At 32.4% G+C, this 20,719-nt stretch overlaps 1 protein-coding gene across 1 annotated transcript in view; it reads right to left on the minus strand.

Annotated features, from left to right (window-relative positions):
* Positions 1–60: 60 nt before the first annotated feature.
* The window catches only part of Mid1 (calcium-permeable channel component Mid1), a 46,478-nt gene continuing 25,819 nt past the window's right edge, over positions 61–20,719 (minus strand). Inside the window, exons 2-3 of the mRNA XM_085192915.1 lie at positions 7,928–8,279; positions 61–7,488 (exon numbers count right to left, since the gene is read on the minus strand). Of these exons, the coding sequence (XP_085049041.1) occupies positions 7,166–7,488; positions 7,928–8,279 (675 nt within the window). The 3' untranslated portion in view covers positions 61–7,165. The remainder of the gene's footprint in view (positions 7,489–7,927; positions 8,280–20,719) is intronic.

Raw genomic sequence — 20,719 nt, forward strand, 5'->3', positions numbered from 1 at the left:
TCTTTTGTGTTTCATGTTTATTAAGAGTGGGCTAAAAGGGGGGGTAAATGATAAACGTGATAGTATTTTAATCGGTTTATTTAACGTTTTTCTGTTTCTCCAATAATTCCTCTTAAGTTAGTAATTACAGGTTTATATGACAATATTTTTTGTTTTTATTTCATTTTCATAAACGTATTTTTTTAATAAACATCTCCACAATTCATCATAACACGGTCGTGCGACCTACTGTCTCAATCGTTCTAACTCTTAGGAAAATGCAAATAATATTAAACTTCAAAATCTGTCTACTTCGTAATTATCCGAACAATATTAACCTTAGTTCGAGTGCTGAACGATGTCTACTCGAGCGGTGCGGGTGCGGCCTAGGGCCACTGCGCTCGCGCGGCCCCCACGCAACGAGCGGAGCGGCGATGAGCTCTCTTTCTCTCTCTCTCTCTCTCTCTCTGTAGTGTAGTAGTGGAAGCTTTAAAAGTCATTTTTATGAAAAACAAACATATTAAACTCTGGCATTACTTCAATTACATCAATACACTATGGTACTCTTACTTACTGGTACTTTAGATAAATGCTAAAAAGATTTATGGCATCCCATTTATACATGTATGTGTACATAGATCTATAATTCCCATAATATCTACAATATAATTAAAATTCAATTTTGAGATAACCGACAATCGACATTGTGAAATTTTATTTTAATTAATATTGAATTGACTTAGACATATATATAAAAGATTTACAAGACCGCCACTACACAAACGCACCCGCCTCCGCCCGCGCACTTACTCGTATATCACTTAGAAGGCATAACATAAGACTTAGTACACGAATACTACTCGAGAAATACCTACGACACATCCTAGATCATATCAATATAGATAGAGCCTGCTTGCTGTGGCAGTGTTCTCCGGCGCTCGCCGAGTTTTCTTATTTATTGTTGTAATTTAGAATTTATATACTACACTACCTCTCTCACTATTATCCAGGCAATTTTATAAGGTAATATTACGAGATTAAGGTATATAACGTCGCCCTGTTCGTAAATATCCTTCCCATATTGAAGATACATACGATTATGTGTATTAGAAAATGCGAATTAAAAGTTTCAAATACATAAATTATGTTCCTATAAATGAAAGTTACATATATTTATATGATCTAGAACTTATTAGTAATAAATGATGAAAATTTATGATAGAAGGACAGATGAGTGATTTTGAAACATTTTACATAAACTTAAAGTTAATAAACATAAAGTAAATAATTAATGTAAACTTTAAAAATATAATATTTTGGATAGAATGAACAAGACAAACTATAAAAGACAAAATATACATTTCGTTACGTTAAATAAAGTGCAATGATAACTTTTTTTAAGTCATTTTAGAGGCAGTGAATTGGTTTCATAGAAAAAACCGGTTATGTACGAGAAGGACTCGCCCACAGATGATTCCGTACCAATTTCATTATTGTAGCGTTGTAGTATATGTTATAAAAATTTATAAACTTAAGTTTCGGTCGTATGCCCTATTTATTATAACCTGCCATATTTTATATAAAATATAAGTAAAAATAACTTTGCGACAAGTTTTTTTCTATGAAAAACCTATAAATCACCATTTTTCAGATTTTTCCTTTACATATTTACATTAATATCTTTTTGAGTTTATTTTGGATATTTTACCAACACTCATTTGTAATATAGGATTTAATAAAAATATTTAAAAAAAAACAAACATTAACATAAATAATTATTAAAATAATTGCACCTTATTTATCGTAACATGCATACATATGTATGTAAATATATATAGGTAGAATATGAGCTAAGCAGATTAAACAGGAAAATTCTACCTCGATAATGTGCATTATTAACAATCTCTATTCCACCCCGCCCTTATCAGTTGTCGTTTCCCACCCAATTTTAAAAAATGTGTCTTATACAGGAATCTTTCTCATTGTCATTAACCTTCCTCCAAACAGGCAAAAGAAACTAAAGCGTAAATGAAAATGTAGTGCATTAAGGCTTCCATTCAGGGCTTACATATTTTGATAATAATTATTTATTCACATAACTATTTTTGTCGCGTACAAATTATTATGAAAAATAATTAAAATTCTTAATTTATGACTATTCATCATAAGATTTTAACGTTGTCATATATTACTATCACCTTCATATAAATATTGATCCGTTAGAACGCTAAGCTATTGTAATATTAACAAGTATATTTAGACTATGGTAAATAAAATGTTAACATATATTTGTATGTAGGTATTAGATTTTTTAATATATATGTAAATTGTAATACAATTTCTTATCATGCTCTATAAATTAATCAATTATATTAATAATTGATTATCATAATTAATCAATTATATTAATAATAATCAATAATTAATCAATTATATTAATAATAATCAATAATTCATCAATTATATTAATAATAATCAATAATTCATCAATTATATTAATAATTGATTAATATAATTGATTAGTTTGTTTATTTGATCTGTAACAGATTAATACTATTGAACTGGTGTCATTTAAAACGGTAAAGCATGTATTTAACGTCAAATGTAATAAAATTGTAAAATAATTGTTGCAAATTATGCGTAATGAATACGAGAAAAATAAAATGATACCTACGAGTATAATATGTTTATTTATAACGATTCAATGTATCGAATAACATTCGAATACATATTCGATACATGAAGTAGACTGCAACAGATAAATCGATATGGCAACACCAGGTTTGTTTAATTATAGCCATAGACTAAATATACCCTTAACTTCTTTTGTACGAATGCATTAAAATAAATATTGTATAAAATATTTGCTCGTCATTGTCACCGATTTTTCGGCCACAACTATTTGTACTCGTATCTATATATATTGTATGTAAAAGGCTACGATTTGGTGTTTTCCTTACATTAACTTTAACGGAACAGGACGTCTATGGCACATGGATTAATTATCTATATAAATAACGATGGCCCAGGCATTGACGGTGAACCCCGAGAGACGTATTGTTGATGTTTGTGCGTGTGAACAGTCAACAACGTTGCTGCGTTAACCTAACGTGAAGAATTGCTTATAATATAACTATTTAACTTCGTCAGCATTGAATTCAATAATTTACATCGAGGACTCGCGGATTTCGAGGCAATGTGCTGCCAAAACGAACGTAGACTAAGTTAGCCATTTACTAAACATTATTTATTTAATAAGAAACAGTAAAACAACACAGCTTGGCAGCAGACGCCCGAACAAACCTAAGGTCATACATACCCCTAATATTTAACTTTCAGTTATAGTTTACAGCTAAATACATAATAATTTTTCGTACAATGTTTTTGTAGTTATTTGTGCGTTAAACATTTACACTTTATTTATGTACATCAACTCATACGTATATTATTCATAAACATAACATACACACTATCATCGACCTCAACGTAACACCAAATACACCCGTTATACTAAACCTACGAACACCTCGCCCCGGCTGGTGCTGAACTGTCCTCGCTGTGCCACTCGAACGACCCGTGGATGTGATTCTACATGATTATCAGTTAATTTCTACAATTTATTGCTAATTTTGTGTCTCTACTAAATCAATACGGAAACGAAATAGCTGGTCGGTCTAAAATTTATAATAGCCTATACAAAATGTTATATCTTATGATGAGTATCTAAGCGTAGAAACTCCGGCCCTATTGGTTCACAAGGAAGATCGACAACACAAAACGAGACGCGTGTAATGTATAAACAACATTCGAACCGAACTTCTCTCTTTTGGTCTTTATTTATCTACTCTAAAATAGAATAGTGGCCAAGTGAAGATTCATAAGAGTGGAAGTTGAAATATCCAAAAAGAAGGAATGTACGGTCAATGTGTGAGTTTTAACGAGTGCTCGAAATTGTTTCAATTTAATTATGCACTAGTAATTCATTGTCTAAATCTAAATTTTGATAATTTATACATAGATACAAGTAGATATCGTGAAAAATACCCCTTACTAAGGAGGCAAAGAGAGTACCTAGTAATTTAAAATCTATCCAACATACATAATACATATTATAATAAATAGTATCCCTTAACGGAATTAATGCGATAATTAAAATAAAAAAAATGTTATAATATTACGACTTAATTAGAATCAAATGCTTACATTACTAACATTGTAATATTTTCCAGGATTGCTATTATTACACAATATTAAATAACATAACATGAACTTTATGTATTTTAAATATTTCATACAATTTACACATCCTATATACAGAGTGGAAGAGGCAGTGCTCCTTTTACTGAAACTACATATAGGGTAAAATATTTGAAACCCAGTACTAAAGAAATTAATCAAGGTACCTCAACAGTTTGAACGTAGGAATTTTTTTTTCATTTCACGATTTTTATCCATACCTGTATTTCGTGTGCGTCACACACATACGTGTGCGACCTTGCCGCTTTGACAGGTAAATGTGTGCGTGCTCATGTTATACTTTTATTTTATAACGACAATTTTATTATTTCTTTTGTTTGAAAAAATATTTTATTAATTTTTGGGAATTGTTTTTTTTCTGAATTATATTAGGATTTTATAGAGTAGTTAAAACTGTGGTTTCATTTAAAGTGGTGCTGACAATTCCATCCTGTATAATAATTTTAGGAGAAAATTCTTAAATGCTCTTGCTAACTAATGTATGCATTGACTCTAATTAATATGACAGAAAAAGTAAAAGTTTTCATTAAATGTATTTTTAATAGACTTTTGATTTCGACGTAACACAAATAAGAACATTTATTTTCATAGTACACCTAATATTCTCTCTATATACGTTTTCTGCTTGGCAAAACTCATACTTAAGTAACATTCCTTTGCTTTTTGTACCCTGATTTTTCGAATACAGAAGTTGGGCGTAAATAACAAAGGATACTGGAACTACTTCAAATCTTCATTTTAAACAAATATTTGTGACCTCTCATTCACACGTGTCATCCATCTCATTTTTGTCGTTGAATAATTAATTTTAAATCCTATCTATGAAACAGTTTCAAAGCAAATATAGAGAGTTTAACAGTATTTATAGTAAATAAATATAATTCCGAAGTAAGTGCCAGACAACTCCTTAATGCGTAAGATACTTCTTTAGCGTGCAATTGGTGAAGGCACTAGGCATCACTTGCGAATTAGATACTCGATTGAAACAATACGACCCACCGCCCTGCATTCATTTTCTATCGACCGGATAAAATCTATTACATTTAAATCTGTTAATTCCGTTCAAAATATTACGAAAATAATAATTTCTGGCCTGCAAAATGTATAGTTTTCAAATGATATGGCTCTGACATTCGGAGGTTAAGGTGTCCCAAATATGCATGTAAGGTCTTGAACATTCATCCACTTGCAAACTGGCTACAGGGTCACTGGATAAATTTGAAATGTAGAATTAAAAGAAGTCCCTAAGAAGCGTTAATAGACATTTAGCACCCTTGGTGGCTTTCATTTAGGTATGGGAGTGGAAACAACAAACCGTTTTTGATATATTTACACAATAAAAACGTAAAAAATAACTTATTTAATATTATTATCTTTCGAATACAACAACTATATCCCCTACCGAGGACAATACTCTCAACAAATGTTCATTCAATAAAGTCTTAATAACCATTAATTTTAATCAATTTCTCGATCACAAAATCTTCAACGACACCTCTATAATTTTAAATATTTTAAAAAAATAAGACAAATCAATAACAAACACTGTTATCTATTTAATTATGACAACGACCCACGTTCAAGGTAGTTTTGTCGCCTTCAATCGACACGACTCATATATAATATATATTCAATTCATATAAAAACATCTTGAACCATGTTTACAGCGGTAATTGGTATATCAAATTAGTTCATAAGACGGATATATTATTACATATAATTGTCATCATATGCTTATGTTTAATTTTCTTACAAAACAACAACTACCTTCAATTAATTAATCCTAATACAAGTAGCCGTACGATGTATACAATATAGACCAAGTTTAGGCGTCCGTAGGTAGCTGAGCATCGACACAAGTCCGTTAATTTTAATTACTTAAATTTTTCATAATGTTGATTTTCAACTATAATCCGAGGCTATAGAATTTAATAATAAAACAATATAATTACATAAATTTAACAAAGTAAATATATTAAAATATATATTTCAAATTCCTGAAAATAAATTCAACACAGACTAACAAACACACAAAACACACTAACTATTATAGTTGGAAATTTTCAAGACAGATGCGGAAATATTGCGGAAAATGTCTCGATGCTCCCACCTCTTTACCAATGTTCTACTAAAATTAACACTACAAATAATCCATCTATTGTCACTATGGGGATGTTGAGACAAGGGAAATTTCTGTTGAAGTTCGTGCCAGTGTTACACCAAACTGTTAAAAAAAAAGTTATAATCTGACATTCATTTGTCAATTTTAAAATGTTGCCATTTCTATTAATTGATTGATTTTTTGCTTTATGGCATTTAGGCGTGCCGGTAGAGCACAACAATTTCTGTTCCTATAAATGACCCAAAAAGTTGGTGTTGAATCTATATCGGCGTTAAACATGTTTTAATCAAACAATTCTTTTCATTTTGTTTTAAACATCAAATTAGCACGACATGACACGACTTCCAAACAGTTTTAAACCTTGTTAACATTGCTACAGCTCGTGTAAACTATTTTAGCAAAAATAAATAACACAAATTCAATTCAATTTTATAACCACGCGAACGTTTACAATATGCAATCCTATTTAAAATATACAAACATTTTACGCAAATATATTTAATCGTTTACAATTTGTGTCGAACATATTATATTATAGTGGCCGGAACGTCGGCTTAGTGTAACTCTGAAGACAACGCATAAGTAATGTTGACAGAACATTGTTTTGGTGTTTCTCTGAAGGGTGTATCAAACAAACGGACACAGACAAACTTACAATAGGGTAGCCTCGCGCTCGCGGCGGCGGCCGGCGGACCGCGCCGAGACTCGTAGGCGTCGAACTCCTCTCGCGTATCAATTTATTATCATAAGTACAGCACTAAAAGAAGTTTCGATCGTAGTCCGGCGATCGCGGGACTTAACGTAAAACTATAACCTCGTACCGCGCACATTCACTAGAGGTAAGGGTGGTGTCCAGTGAGTCCGAATCGACGTGGCGATGGCGATGAGGGCACAGGCCAGGAGGAGGGCGGGGTGCGGCAGCGCGGCGGCTGCGGGCGCCGGGTATGGCACCGAGCACGTGGCGTTGCGCTCCTCCACCGGCGAGCAGCGCTCCGCTTCGGGCCGCGGCGGCTCGCTCAGCCGCGACTCGCAGCGGTAGCACAGCCTGCCCTCGCAGTACCAGTAGCAGCAGTCGTCGGCGCCGTAGTTGGACTTGTTCGCCTGTGCACCCGTCTCTGGTATGCGAGGGTCTGAAAATCACCACGTTTGCGCTAAGAACTGGGTGATATTCGCATTCTTGTCATGTCATGATGTCAAACTTGTGACATTAAAAATATAGAAGGTACTCTTACATATAACTTAATAATCTAGAAGTAAAAATAGTGTAGCAAGTTGCTGAAAAACGAACAGTATAACAATGGAAAGCTTAACGAGAGACGTACAAGCAACAATTGGTCAAAGTGACGTGTAAAGGAAACAATAGCGAGTGTAGCTTACGGAAGGTGGCGTTTGTTTCGAGCTCTCGTTTTGAACGAAGGCCAAGCTGCGGCGGCTAATCGAGCCTAATACGCCGACATCGTTGCCGACTGAATTGCCATGTACATACATGAACAGTGCCAAGAATAATATAAAGAGCACTTTTAACATATAAAAATATGTAATTTTTTACTTATTTCTAGTTTTACTGACCGAGGCATAAGAAGGTGGGCTCGCCGGCGTACTGTGTAGGGTATGCGGGAGCGCGGTCCGCCGGCAGGAAGTAGGGGCAGTGTTGCTCGACGAGCTGGCAGACCGAAAGGCAAGGCTTGAGGCGCACAATGGGCCGGCCTGGGCCTGCGGCAGCGGCACGCACCCAGCGGCCCACGACGCCGCCGCCGCGCCGCCGGTCCAGGTGGCCCACGCGCTCCAGGTGCCGCGCGTGCCACCGCGCCGTGTGCTCGGCGGGCGCTCGCCGCGACCGCCCTCCCTCGTCTCCCTCGTCCGCACCTTCCTCCACCCAAAGAGGCACCATTGTACTACACGCCCACCGTCGATAGGTCTCCTGTAAAGGAAAATATTTTTTGAATTTACTAATGTATCAAATAAACTAAATTATCGCTCTGAAAAGTAAATTGATTATAATCTACGCAAATAGGATGAATAACCTCTGCCATAGTACTCACAAATACGCAAAAACTCTTTTGAAAGAAAACGATATTTTTTTTATAATATACAGACAAATAATAGCTGTTTTAAAACACTGTAGTTTTCAAGTAACTTATTTAGGTTGCAGCTTATTTTATTTTTAGGGAAAAGTTTTTCTTGTACAAAGGAGCATACGGGTAAGTAAAGTGTAATATGTGTAAATTATGTCCAAATCATATTTTTATAGCGCTATGCTTTATAATATGTATCTTCTTTATATCTACAGTATATAATTGTAAGGTAATTTGGATTGGTACTGACAGAAGCAAACAAGTGGCTTATTTATGGTAGGGGCACTAATAAAGTAATAATGACATCAGAAGAGAATCATAGCTGATGAAGAGTGCACATGAGATATTCCAATTAGCGCCTTCTATTACCGTAATAGCCAATACAATGTCCCTTTTACGACCATTCCTTTATCTTATGGCCCATTGACACGTGCTCCTAGTAATTATTACAACAGGATCGTATATAATTTTATTTGTAGAGCGTAATGCTGGCTGGACACAGAAAAGTTTTTAATTTTTCTGTGTTTTTTTTTACTTTTATCCATATTATCTATATATATAAAAGGACTCACTGACTGAGGTAAGATGCACGCCCAGCTGTAACCGCTGATGGTAGAAACGTGAAATTTAGACAGATGTTTACTTTCGTAATCTGGACATCCACTAAGAAGGGATTTTGAAAAATTTTAACCCTAAAGGGTTGAAATAGGGGTTCAAAGTTTGTATGGAAAAAAAATTAAATCGGCACCAATTTTTATAAAATTTGAAATTCAGACTCTTAAAAGTATTTAATTGAACACATGTTTCATGGTTTTATAGAATTTTTCCCCTAAGGGTGCAAATAAGGAGTTGAAAGTTTGTATGGAAAAATCTTTAAAACGCCACTGATTATTATAAAAATTTTAATTTAGACTCTTAAAAATATTTTATTGAACATGTGTTTCATGGTTTTCTAGAATTCACCCCCTAAGGGTGCAAATAAGGGGTTGAAAATTTGTATGGAAAAATCTTTAAAACGCCACCGATTTTTATAAAATTTGAAATTTAGACTCTTAAAAATACTTCATTGAACACATGTTTCGTGGTTTTTTGGAATTCACCCCTAAATACGCAAGCGAAGCTGCGCGCGTCCGCTAGTTTATATATATAGGGATATTCTGTACATAAATATCTTTAGTATTTAAGTATAAATATGTGTATTTTTATCAGGTCATAACAAGAACTTCTTTTTAACGTTGACTTATTAAGAGTAACTAAATAAAAACTTTTAAGCTTCATCTTGGAACACATAATTTGTCTGCTCGTTTTCCTTATATATGTTTACATATATGTATAATGTTTCTTGGTACATAAATATCTAACTGTACCTAATTCTTATAGATACCTACACATTTCTATGTAGGTCATGTGAGAAAAGTTGTGTAAAAATTACAAATTGTATATAAAAATATAAAACGCTGCTTGCCCGTAGCGTTTAATTTCTCTCGCAGTAAGGTCGAGCCGCTTGAGATTGAGACTATTGTTCTTTAAAGTACTAAAATAAAAAAGAAATTATTTTAGATCACTTTTGTTAACCCTTTTATTTCTATTTTTCTACAACCATGTGTTTAAGGATTTTGTACTTTTTCTTATAATATTTTATAAGCTTTGCCACATAAGAAACAATTAATTCCTGTATTAAAAATAAATTACATGGATTTTAACCGACTTCTGTAAGAAAAGGAGGTTATCAATTCGACTGTATTTTTTTTTTTTTATGTTTGTTACCTCATAACTTTTGACTGGGTGAACCGATTTTGAAATTTTTTTTTATTTGAATGGTGAAGCTTCCCGAATGGTTCCATTTTTTGATCCATGTCTGACAATGGTATCTATGAGAAAATCACATATGTATGTGCGCGACAAATAGCCGAAAAACTCAATGTCGCGCTGACCGATTTTGATGATTCTTTTTTTATTTAACCGACTTCTGTAAGAAAAGGAGGTTATCAATTCGACTGTATTTTTTTTTTTTATGTTTGTTACCTCATAACTTTTGACTGGGTGAACCGATTTTGAAATTTTTTTTTATTTGAATGGTGAAGCTTCCCGAATGGTCCCATTTTTTGATCCATGTCTGACAATGGTATCTATGAGAAAATCACATATGTATGTGCGCGACAAATAGCCGAAAAACTCAATGTCGCGCTGACCGATTTTGATGATTCTTTTTTTATTTAACCGACTTCTGTAAGAAAAGGAGGTTATCAATTCGACTGTATTTTTTTTTTGACTTCAAAATTAAAAAATCTTTATATAATTATTTTTCACTTTTTAGTTCGTTGTTAGAAGTCGGTTTTTCTTTTTGTTAAAAATTAATTTATTTATCAGGTTGGACAATATAATTATATACATCCTGTACAACATATAAAATAACATATAAATTAAAAAAAATATTCTTCATATAAAATATTATATTAATTTCTCACTTCAGTGAGCTTCTTACTTATCTGTGTTGACTTTTCTTTTCAGGAAAGCATTTAAAATTTTTGAAATATTAGGCAATGTAAAGTTTTTTCAAAGCTTTTCTATAGCTTAGCCTAACTTAGTGTCAAAATATTCCATCCTTTGCTTTCCGCATAGTATCATATAGTACTATATTATAATACTAGCACTAAAAACACAATATACTAGATGTACATAATATTTACAAGCGAAATTGTATAGCCATTGTAGATTTACAATTATATATAAATACGTATTATTATTTTTTCAGCTTCACCTAGTTTTGTAGCTTTACTCCAAATCATATAGCGGAGTAGGCAGATGGAACCTCTGATCAGTCATAAGGCACTCCTTTATTAATTAAGGGACTTTCACTTACCGCCAAGTTCTTGAGGTGCCATGTATTGAATGGCGGCACTAAAACGTCGCGCTTTCCTCGAGGGAGAATGAAAATATTCAAAATTTCGTTCGCCAGACCGGGAATCGAACCCACAACAGTCTACTAAATTTTGCTAATAAAAGAGACTATATTACAAACGAAAAAAAAATTAAATAATCACTTTACAAAGACTATTATCTATTTCCACCTGCGTTTAACATATTTAATTTCTCATATATTTTTTTTCACTTTGAGTTTATCAAAAGAAATGAAAATTCCTTTTATGTTCATAATTTAGCCTTGCTTGTGTTGAACAATAAAGAATTTATACAAAACGATCATGAGTTCTTTGTCTACGCGTTTAAAATCTAGCACAATCTGTGCAGAAGAACAGACAATAGAAATGGTTTGCTGGGTACAGCACAGATACTCATTTGAATATATTTTTAAAAAATAATATTTTACATTCCCACACGAGTACAACAGTTTAGAGAGAAAAGTTAAATGTATATTTTATATGTTTTTTTTTTCCTTATATAAAATATTTTAAACGTTGTTGGTTGAGTTGTCATAGTTATATATGTGTAATATAATAAATTATCATTTATATTCACCTACTTTTAGAATATGATGGTTTACAAGGAAAACCAGAATTTGTGACCAAAAAAGGGTCCTGAGCCATATTTAACAAATATCTATTTGTTATTTCTCTATATACATTTTAGATTGAAATTATAACTAAATATTTTTTGTGTGTTATTCAATTTATATTTAATTCATGGTCTAAGATATTATATGATATAAGATTTTAGACATTTTATAGATTCATCAATTGAATCTACATTAATATTCTTTTGTAAATCTGCGAAAACTCTATATTACAATCCGGATTTAAACATGGTTTAATCTAGTAAAATAAGTCATCAAACAAAAGTTACATATAATAGCAAAAACCCAATCCCACAATTATATGATATAGTTGTCCCTATACATTATCAATTAAGTAAGATGGGAGTAAAATGACTTAACACATATATATATAACTATAATAACCATTTGATATCAGTGATGGATGAGGGACGGCGAGATAGGGAAATGCGACGTCACGCTGGGTGAATCATCCTGGAGTTAGCTTTTAGGATAAAAACAATAATAAGTTTGTATCCAAAGGAATTTTGGATTTAGTGAAAAAAAAATATAATTTAAGTATACATTTGAATATTATTTATTAAACAAATAAATTACAATGTTTTATAGTATAGATAGAGAAAGAAAATGAGAAATATATGAAATTCTCTCTTTTCAGGAACAGTTTCTCATTTTAACTGATTCTAGCGTCTCCTTAGAGCTGACACATAAAATTTAAGTCTAGTTTATATAACTTTAATTTTGGCGGAGAATTTTAACACTATCCTATAGCAAGATAGGCAAAGGGAACCGGATACAGGTTGCTGGAAAAGAAAAAAAAAATGGAAATAGAAAATATTTCATAACTAAATAATTAAGCAAACCTAGCTGTAGATTCTTAGAGTGAATTTAAATTAAGTTTTAGTATTAGACATAAAATTAACAGAATAAACAGAAGCTTAGGGTGCGTTAGATTGGTAATCCTCTTATCTGGCTACCCGCGAGCAGATCACGCGTCCCGCTGCCTTGCGTCCGGAACAGATAAGCCATTTAAAATTTATATAGCTTCCAACTTTTTATTTTCCCCCTATTATTTATTTATACTGTAATGGAGGCTAAGTTGTGGCTAATTGAAAATCACTTAATTAAATAATTATGGTTGCAATCAAATCCGCACTTTATTAATAATCTACCGACCCTCTTGCGGCTTCGCCCGCTTTTACTACTGGATTATTCATATAATGTATGTTTGCAAAGCACTTAAGATAATGTGAAAATTAATTAAACCCTAATACAACCCGCATTTTCGTAGTTTCAATAAGGATTTTCCAAATGTTTTACACAGCAAGGATTTTTAGTAGGTACCGTAATTTTAAATCTGTGCTACTAATCTTTTCAAGTACTTATTAAAATATATTTAAATGACTATTTTTAGATACTTAAATGACTATTTTTAAACGGAAGAAATTATAAACCAAAACCTACCTACTAATAACTACTACAAAAAATATGAATCCAAATATATCGCGCTGAAAAAATACATTCAACTCCAATTATCCAATACGTGCAAACGCATCTAACACTTCGTTGCTATAGAGGCCGGCGGGTTTTTTTTCGAGCTTGTGGTTAATCCTGAAGAGGGTTTTCTGTCCCTGATGAAAAGCAAGAACTACGTGGCTGCCTGTGAGGAAAATTAAATAGAATGCATCGGCCGGGAATCGAACCCGGGCCGCCCGCGTGGCATGCGGGTATTCTACAACTGAACCACCGATGCGTGTAAGGCAGGCGGGCGCGGCAGACGCATGGCTAGTGGCGAGCCGTTTCGCAGCAAGGATTTTTTGATATTGTAACAACTTCTAAAGTACTTATTAAAATGAAAAACGGTAAAAGACAGTTTTGATCTACATTAAATAGCCAATGTAACTAATATACTTATTTATATGCTGAGAGTAAGGGATAAGTGAAACTTGAGTAACATACAGCTGATGTGTCAATGGCGGGATGTGTCAACAATTAAATGCGTTTTTCTGTAAAACTATTTGCAATTTCGAAATATTGTAAAAAGCAAATTTTATCTTCGTTTCACGTAGAAAATTAATAAAGTATTTTAAAGGATAAGGATTAATACCATTATGGAAAAATATCCCTCACAATAAAAAATATATTGAAATTATTATTTTTAGAAAGAAAAATGATCACTACACGTTATTCTTAAAAGATACGAATATGCCGTCGCGGACTTTTTTGTAGATCTTATTAAGAGGAACAATACTCTAGTACATTTTTTCATGTAGTACTTACCATTAGAGCAGCGCATCCGCGAAAGTGTCTCAACGGGTAGGACTTTATACACATTTATCGTATTTATGTTAATTTACATAAGAATGTACAAATAATAAACTATATATAAACCTTCTACGAAAAACACTCGACTTAATGGTGAAGACCGCATCAAAATCCGTTGGGTGGTTTAGAAGAAGAAGAGTTAGAAACAACAGACAGACACGAAAAGCGACTTTGTTTTATAAGATATAGGATAGGATAATTAATAGGTACCGTTAATAAATGATTATTTTTGTCGTTATTTTGGTTAGCATATTTAGTTGAACTCAGAATAGTGTATTTGTTTATTATAATTTTTTTTTCTAATTATGCAAAGCATTGAATTTCGCTATTCAACATACAATGCCTTAATGCAGCGAAAAGTGGGGAACAGAAATGTCCTAATGACAATGGAGCGTCTTAACACCAGGTTCCCGGGTTTCCTCTTCCAACCCTATGCTATATGCGGGATACAGCGTGAATAAGAGAGAAAATACTTACATGATTTCAATACAAATGAATACTATTTCTTCGATGAAATAGGTAAATTGATCGTCAACAAACGAGTAAGGGTGAAAGTTTAACGTGAACAAATTGTTACAAATAGCGACAGGTTCTTCGACAGGTGGAGGTGCACAATGAGCTCGCTCTATTCAGCCCCAATGGCACCCCTACGAGAATTTTACCCCTATCTTTATATTAATTTACGAGGCCCTCGTGGCGTAGGGGCACAAGAGTGTGACTGCAACGGTTGTGGGTTCGATTTCTAATCGATGGAATGAATTATTATTTATTAATATTTTCATTTCTTCGCTCTACCATTTAGGCAAAAACCTGGTGTTGAATTTCGCCGCTCAACACGCAATGCCCAGAATTTTTTTACGGAAATTTGTGAACGGAGTGACTTAACGCTACATTCCCTCTGTCTACCCTGTTGTGTGCTGCATTGAAAAGTCTAGCTTATTTTAATGGGTAGTGTTTAAAGTGGAATGCGTTGAGATATATTTGGATTTTTGAAAGCTTGCGATAAAATAAACAATATATATAGGTCGGTTATTTTTATTGTTTGTAGGTTACAGTTCAATAACGTTTGTTGTAATTAAAAAATATTTTATTGGCTTTATAGTATGGGAATATAATATACGCCACTTTTTACGGAAAATAATTTAATTTTTGATTAAGTAAACCTTAATAACCAGTTACTAAGAAATAAAGATGTATGTTAAATGGAAATATATGTATTGCATAGAATACATCTAATTGACGTAAAGAAATATATTTCTTTGTTTAGCCATGTTATTGTGCGCGGTGGGCAAGTATCTGACTGGATACGCAGTGATTGTGGGTGATCATTCGAAGATAACTATTTTAATATTTAATTAATGAAACGTATTTTTATTTTTTTATTTATTTTATATAATACATATTATAGAACTAAAATGATATTTAATTCTTAGTTGTTAATAATAAATATTTACTATTAAAATCACAAATTGTTACCAATATATTGGTAACATAAAAATATTACATACGATCAATCAACTGCGTTAATAGCATTGTTTACGATATTATCAATTAATTGTGTTTCCGATTATAATCACAGCCAGCCTTAGCGTACATTGGAACGCAGAGGAAAAAATTAGGTCAAGTCCTCGAGGGTGAATTGAGCCACCCTGCGCCACACGGTCTCCCATCCAGTTAGGCTAATGGTTTGTTTCAAAGTTAATTTGACATTTCGATAGAGAATATAACAGTGTTGTGCTTTATATAGGATACTAGCGGCCCGCCCGCGGCTTCGCCTGCTTGAACTACGTTATTATTAATATCTGTCTTCATGAGTACCTACGTCTTATAAGAGACGTCCTTGCAAAATTTGAGACTCCTAGCATTTGTAGTAACGAAGTTTCATACAAACGTTCAACCCCAAAAACAACCCCTTAGAAGTCGAATATTGCAAATTCCCGTCTTAGCGAGCACCTACGTCCTATAAGTAACTCCTATGCAAAATTTGAGATTCCTAGCACATGTAGTTACTGAGATTTCGTGATGAGTGAGTGACTTTTCGATTTTATATATATAGATATATTTATTGGATTAGCAAAAAGCGGAGTGACACAACACTACTAACTATAATTAAAAAGTAAGTCGTTATTGTAAAAATCTCGACACTGTTTGTATTCGAGTACAAAATTTTCGCATATAAATGTAAATATAGATATTTGTTTCGAATAATTCTTACTCATGAAAGATTGAAAGTAATTACTATCAAACAATCAATGTTATTATTTTTATTTTTATTTAACATATTATATAATTTTATTTTATTATCAAAATACATTAAAAAACAAGACAATTTTCTTTGACGCAAGTCGTAGCGCAGAGACACAAACATGTGACTTAGAAAAACTAAACTAACGACAGGCTGTAGGTTCGATTTCCACCCAAGGAAATAAAATATTTAATATTATCATTTCTCAGCTCTGGTATTGAGACAATGCGCGGACTTTGGTTTCCGTCACTCAACACAAAATGCTTCCAGAATCTGCCCAAAAAAAGAGGGAACAGAGTGTCTCAACACTAGGTTTCCACTGCCTACCCTGATCTGTGCATAATACAGCGTGAACCCAAAAAAAAGACCCTTTTCTATAATTTTAAAACATTCACTCACATAATCAGAATTCGTACTGAACGTGATATAATTAGGGTGTATTCAAAACTCATTACACAAGCTTATATATTCAGTGTTAAAGTTCTCACGACAGGTTTAAACAATGAAATTATGAGCCGAGCCACAATTTCGCCACTTAGCCCCATACATAAGTTAGGATTCGGAATACGTTATGAACAGCTAACGTAGAGGCCTCTACGAGTCTACGAGAACGCTACGAATACAATTCAATGTTAACGTCATGATATAATTAAAACGAGACTTTTTAAATGTATTTTGTTTTTATATTATAGATTTTTGAAGTAAATTATACAGCATGATATGTATAGCTATTATATATATTTGTATTATTCTGGATATAATAAAAAAGAATATTTATTTTTAATTTTACATCCTCATTTGGACAGAGATATTCGTGTGTAAGTGACTTCTTATCTTACCTTTTTTAAAACTAAGAAGTTCCTATTATTATATGTGTATAGAATATATTAAAATAATCTTTTATTTGCATAAATATTATTAATTATTATGTCATATATAGTAATAGTTACAAAACAAATGTGTTCATTATCCCTCACCTACTTTTCACATAAATTAGAACACGATCTGAACCAACTACAATGTAAATCAAATATCTATGCTTCGTAAATCATCAAACCTCATTCAATGAGTCAGTCAAGACATGCAATTGTGATTCTTTCTCCGCTAGCTTTTTTCTAATTATTGTTGCTAAACAATGTTTTAGCAAAATATACAATAAGCTATATTTATTACTAAATTATTTGAAGCAGGGTAATCAGAGGGAACCTAGTGTTAAGGCATTCTGTTCCTCACTGTCCGGGGTTGGAGGCATTGTTTGTTGAGTGGCGGAACTCAACGCCGCTCTGTGCCACGATCGGTGATAAATGTAAAATATTTAAATGAATCCACAGAATTTCTGACATTAAGCACAAAAATAAAAACGTCTAAAAATTTCTTTATTCGTTATTCCATTAACTAACTTACTAAAAGTTGTAGAATTTTTATAGTGACATGTATTTTTGTTGAACAACCGTCTCTTTTAGCATTTGTTCTAAAACTTGAATACTTTCTACAAATATTTAAAAACTATATTTTTGTCTACAGCGAATTAGTTCTTAACCTTGAATAATGGACGACGAAGAATTTTGCTCATATTCATTAATTAAATATTTTTTTATCGTAACTTCTATGAAAACTGCTAAATAATAATACGTCCTATACCTATATAACTCTAAAATTATTATTTAACATTATTAATGTTATATTCTACTATAATTATTCTATTATTTATATTAAAACCATTCAAGCACATGTAAAGTATTTATATTTTAAATAGTTGCAGCACCACAAATATGTACAACGTCCACATATCTCCTAACGATATTAAAATTGCTCGACGATGTACAACACGGAGTTTTAATAATGCCCTTAATAAAAATAGCTTTCCGCATTTACATGCAAGCAATAGAAATGAAATTGTCATTAGCCTTAATAAATATTTTTTCTTATTTAATTTATTTTTTCTTTCATATTTTTGTAATGATTCAAGTTTATTTCATTTCATTACATATACTCAGTTATTTATTAAGCTTAATGGCCATGGCCCATATCTAGTTTCATATTCTGCGGGAAGGGGGCAGGGGAGCCTGCACTTCAGCTTTGCACAGAAAGGTTCGTGTAAATGTTGTTTTTTTTTTTTCGGAGCAAATTCTTTCTTAGTAAAATTTCGGGGGAACCAGATTATTCTGGGGTGGTCACAGCCCGACTCTTCCTACACCCATATGTTAGTAAATGATAAAAGTAAAGAAGTTAGTATTCATAATTATATATGGTGGTCTGGATGGATGGTCCAAATGGTGTAAGTGTACACCATTTGGACGTCGATAAGAAACCACAAAACAATAAAATTTTAATTAAACACAAAATGAAAAGCATTCACAACTCACTGTCATTTAGCATAGTCATCACATAAGTAATTTCTTATAAACATTTTTATAGTTTCCCCACAATCCATCAAGGCGAGCAATTGTGATGCGGACGGCGTCCCCGCCGTCGGCTGCGACAACTCATAATAACGCGAACTTCTCGCATACCTCACTCATCCACTCCTATTGCCTGACTTTTTATACAGACCCTTCAAATATTAAATCACTGCCTCTATAGAAGATTACGAGGGAAATTGACTAATATACATATTATTATTACGTTACAAAATATATTTAACGATTTAAGAAGTTAGTCCTAAAACTTTATAATTTCGATACTATGGATATCCTATTTTCTAAAGTCAAGTAACTCTTTTCTTGTTTCGTCATTAAATTTTCTAAATTTCTATAAAAAATATTAATAAAATATTTTCTAATCGAGATCGTCTATTACTATTTAAATATATTACTTTGAAAGTTATTAGGACGTCATAGTTTAATAAAACCAATATTTAATAACTATAATAGGCAACAACGGAAAGACGGATTTATTATGTATATATGTAAGTATTTAATAATATTTAAGTATATATAATAATATTGATAATAATGCAAGCATCCTGTGTAAAACAGTTCCAATTTGCCATGAACGAGTTGGTTATAAATAAAAACAAGAAATAACGGCAATTTGACCTGTGATACCATGGAGCTATCAGTACCTTTATAAAGCTTGAGCTAACAATAACTGACGCCAATATGAGACCAATCAATCCTATCAATCCTTTTAAAGATGGTCCTTTAATGGATAAAGAAAAACATATGCATATAGGTACAGCTTCTTCTTCAGAACGAATGTTAACTAATATATAGCTTAATTTTGCTTTAATGTTAATGAACTCATTATTATACAATAATGAAGCTCAATATAATTTAAATTTCAAAATGAACTAACGCCTGGGACCCTTTTAGATACCGTCAAGTAATTGTAGCTTAAGCGCTCGCATCAAATATGCATCATCTTGCAAGAAACTGAATGTACGAACTAAAAGGGAACTTCGACCTCTATGTGCCAATCTGACAAGAAGAAGCAACAAATATATGTAGGTGCTTTCCCGATACACCACAGCGAGTTGTCTGAGTCAGTTTCTATTTCTGATCGTGAACAAATGGAAACCATATTTAAACTTTGTATTCTGACAAATATGAGAATAGGTAATGGATGCCACATTTTACGATAGGTATAGAATTTTTAAAGCGTTGTTCTTATTTCTATTCTATATAAATAATATTAACCATAAATAGCATAATAAGCTTATTATTGCTTAGTTAATAAGTGAAGAGTTATATCAAAATTGAATTCGTGGCTTATTTAAAAATCTCCCTTGGTTGGATTTTTCTAATAAGTAAATTTCCTAATATATTTATAGAAAATGCTAAATTTTAAATAGCTAATAACGTTTATTTATGTATTTCTGCCCAAAATCAATGATAAGGCTTATTTTTAAATTTATTATCTTTAGTTCCTTGGCAAAAATTTTCCAACAACTATTAAAAACTAAAACGGACATCAGACATGAAGAGAATTGAACTCAATCAAAAACTCCGACATTATTTTCTTGTTTAATAAAGAAATTAATTTGCAATAAACTAATAAAATTTGAAGAATAGAACCATCAAATAAAACTCGTTCAGTCCTTTCCTTGTCTCATAGGGCTGCAACGAGCAATCAATAGAAGAGGGGTTGCGGCCCGTGCGCCGCGTGAGGCACGTGCGCCGCGTGACCCTCTATTATAGCAGGGTAATCTGGTTCTAACCTAACAAATATTAGAATATAATAACTTTTATTTCATATTCAATATG

This window comes from Heliconius melpomene, chromosome 11, assembly GCF_056956725.1.
Source record: "Heliconius melpomene rosina isolate 202511_hmr_F chromosome 11, ASM5695672v1, whole genome shotgun sequence".
Lineage (NCBI taxonomy): Eukaryota > Metazoa > Arthropoda > Insecta > Lepidoptera > Nymphalidae > Heliconius > Heliconius melpomene.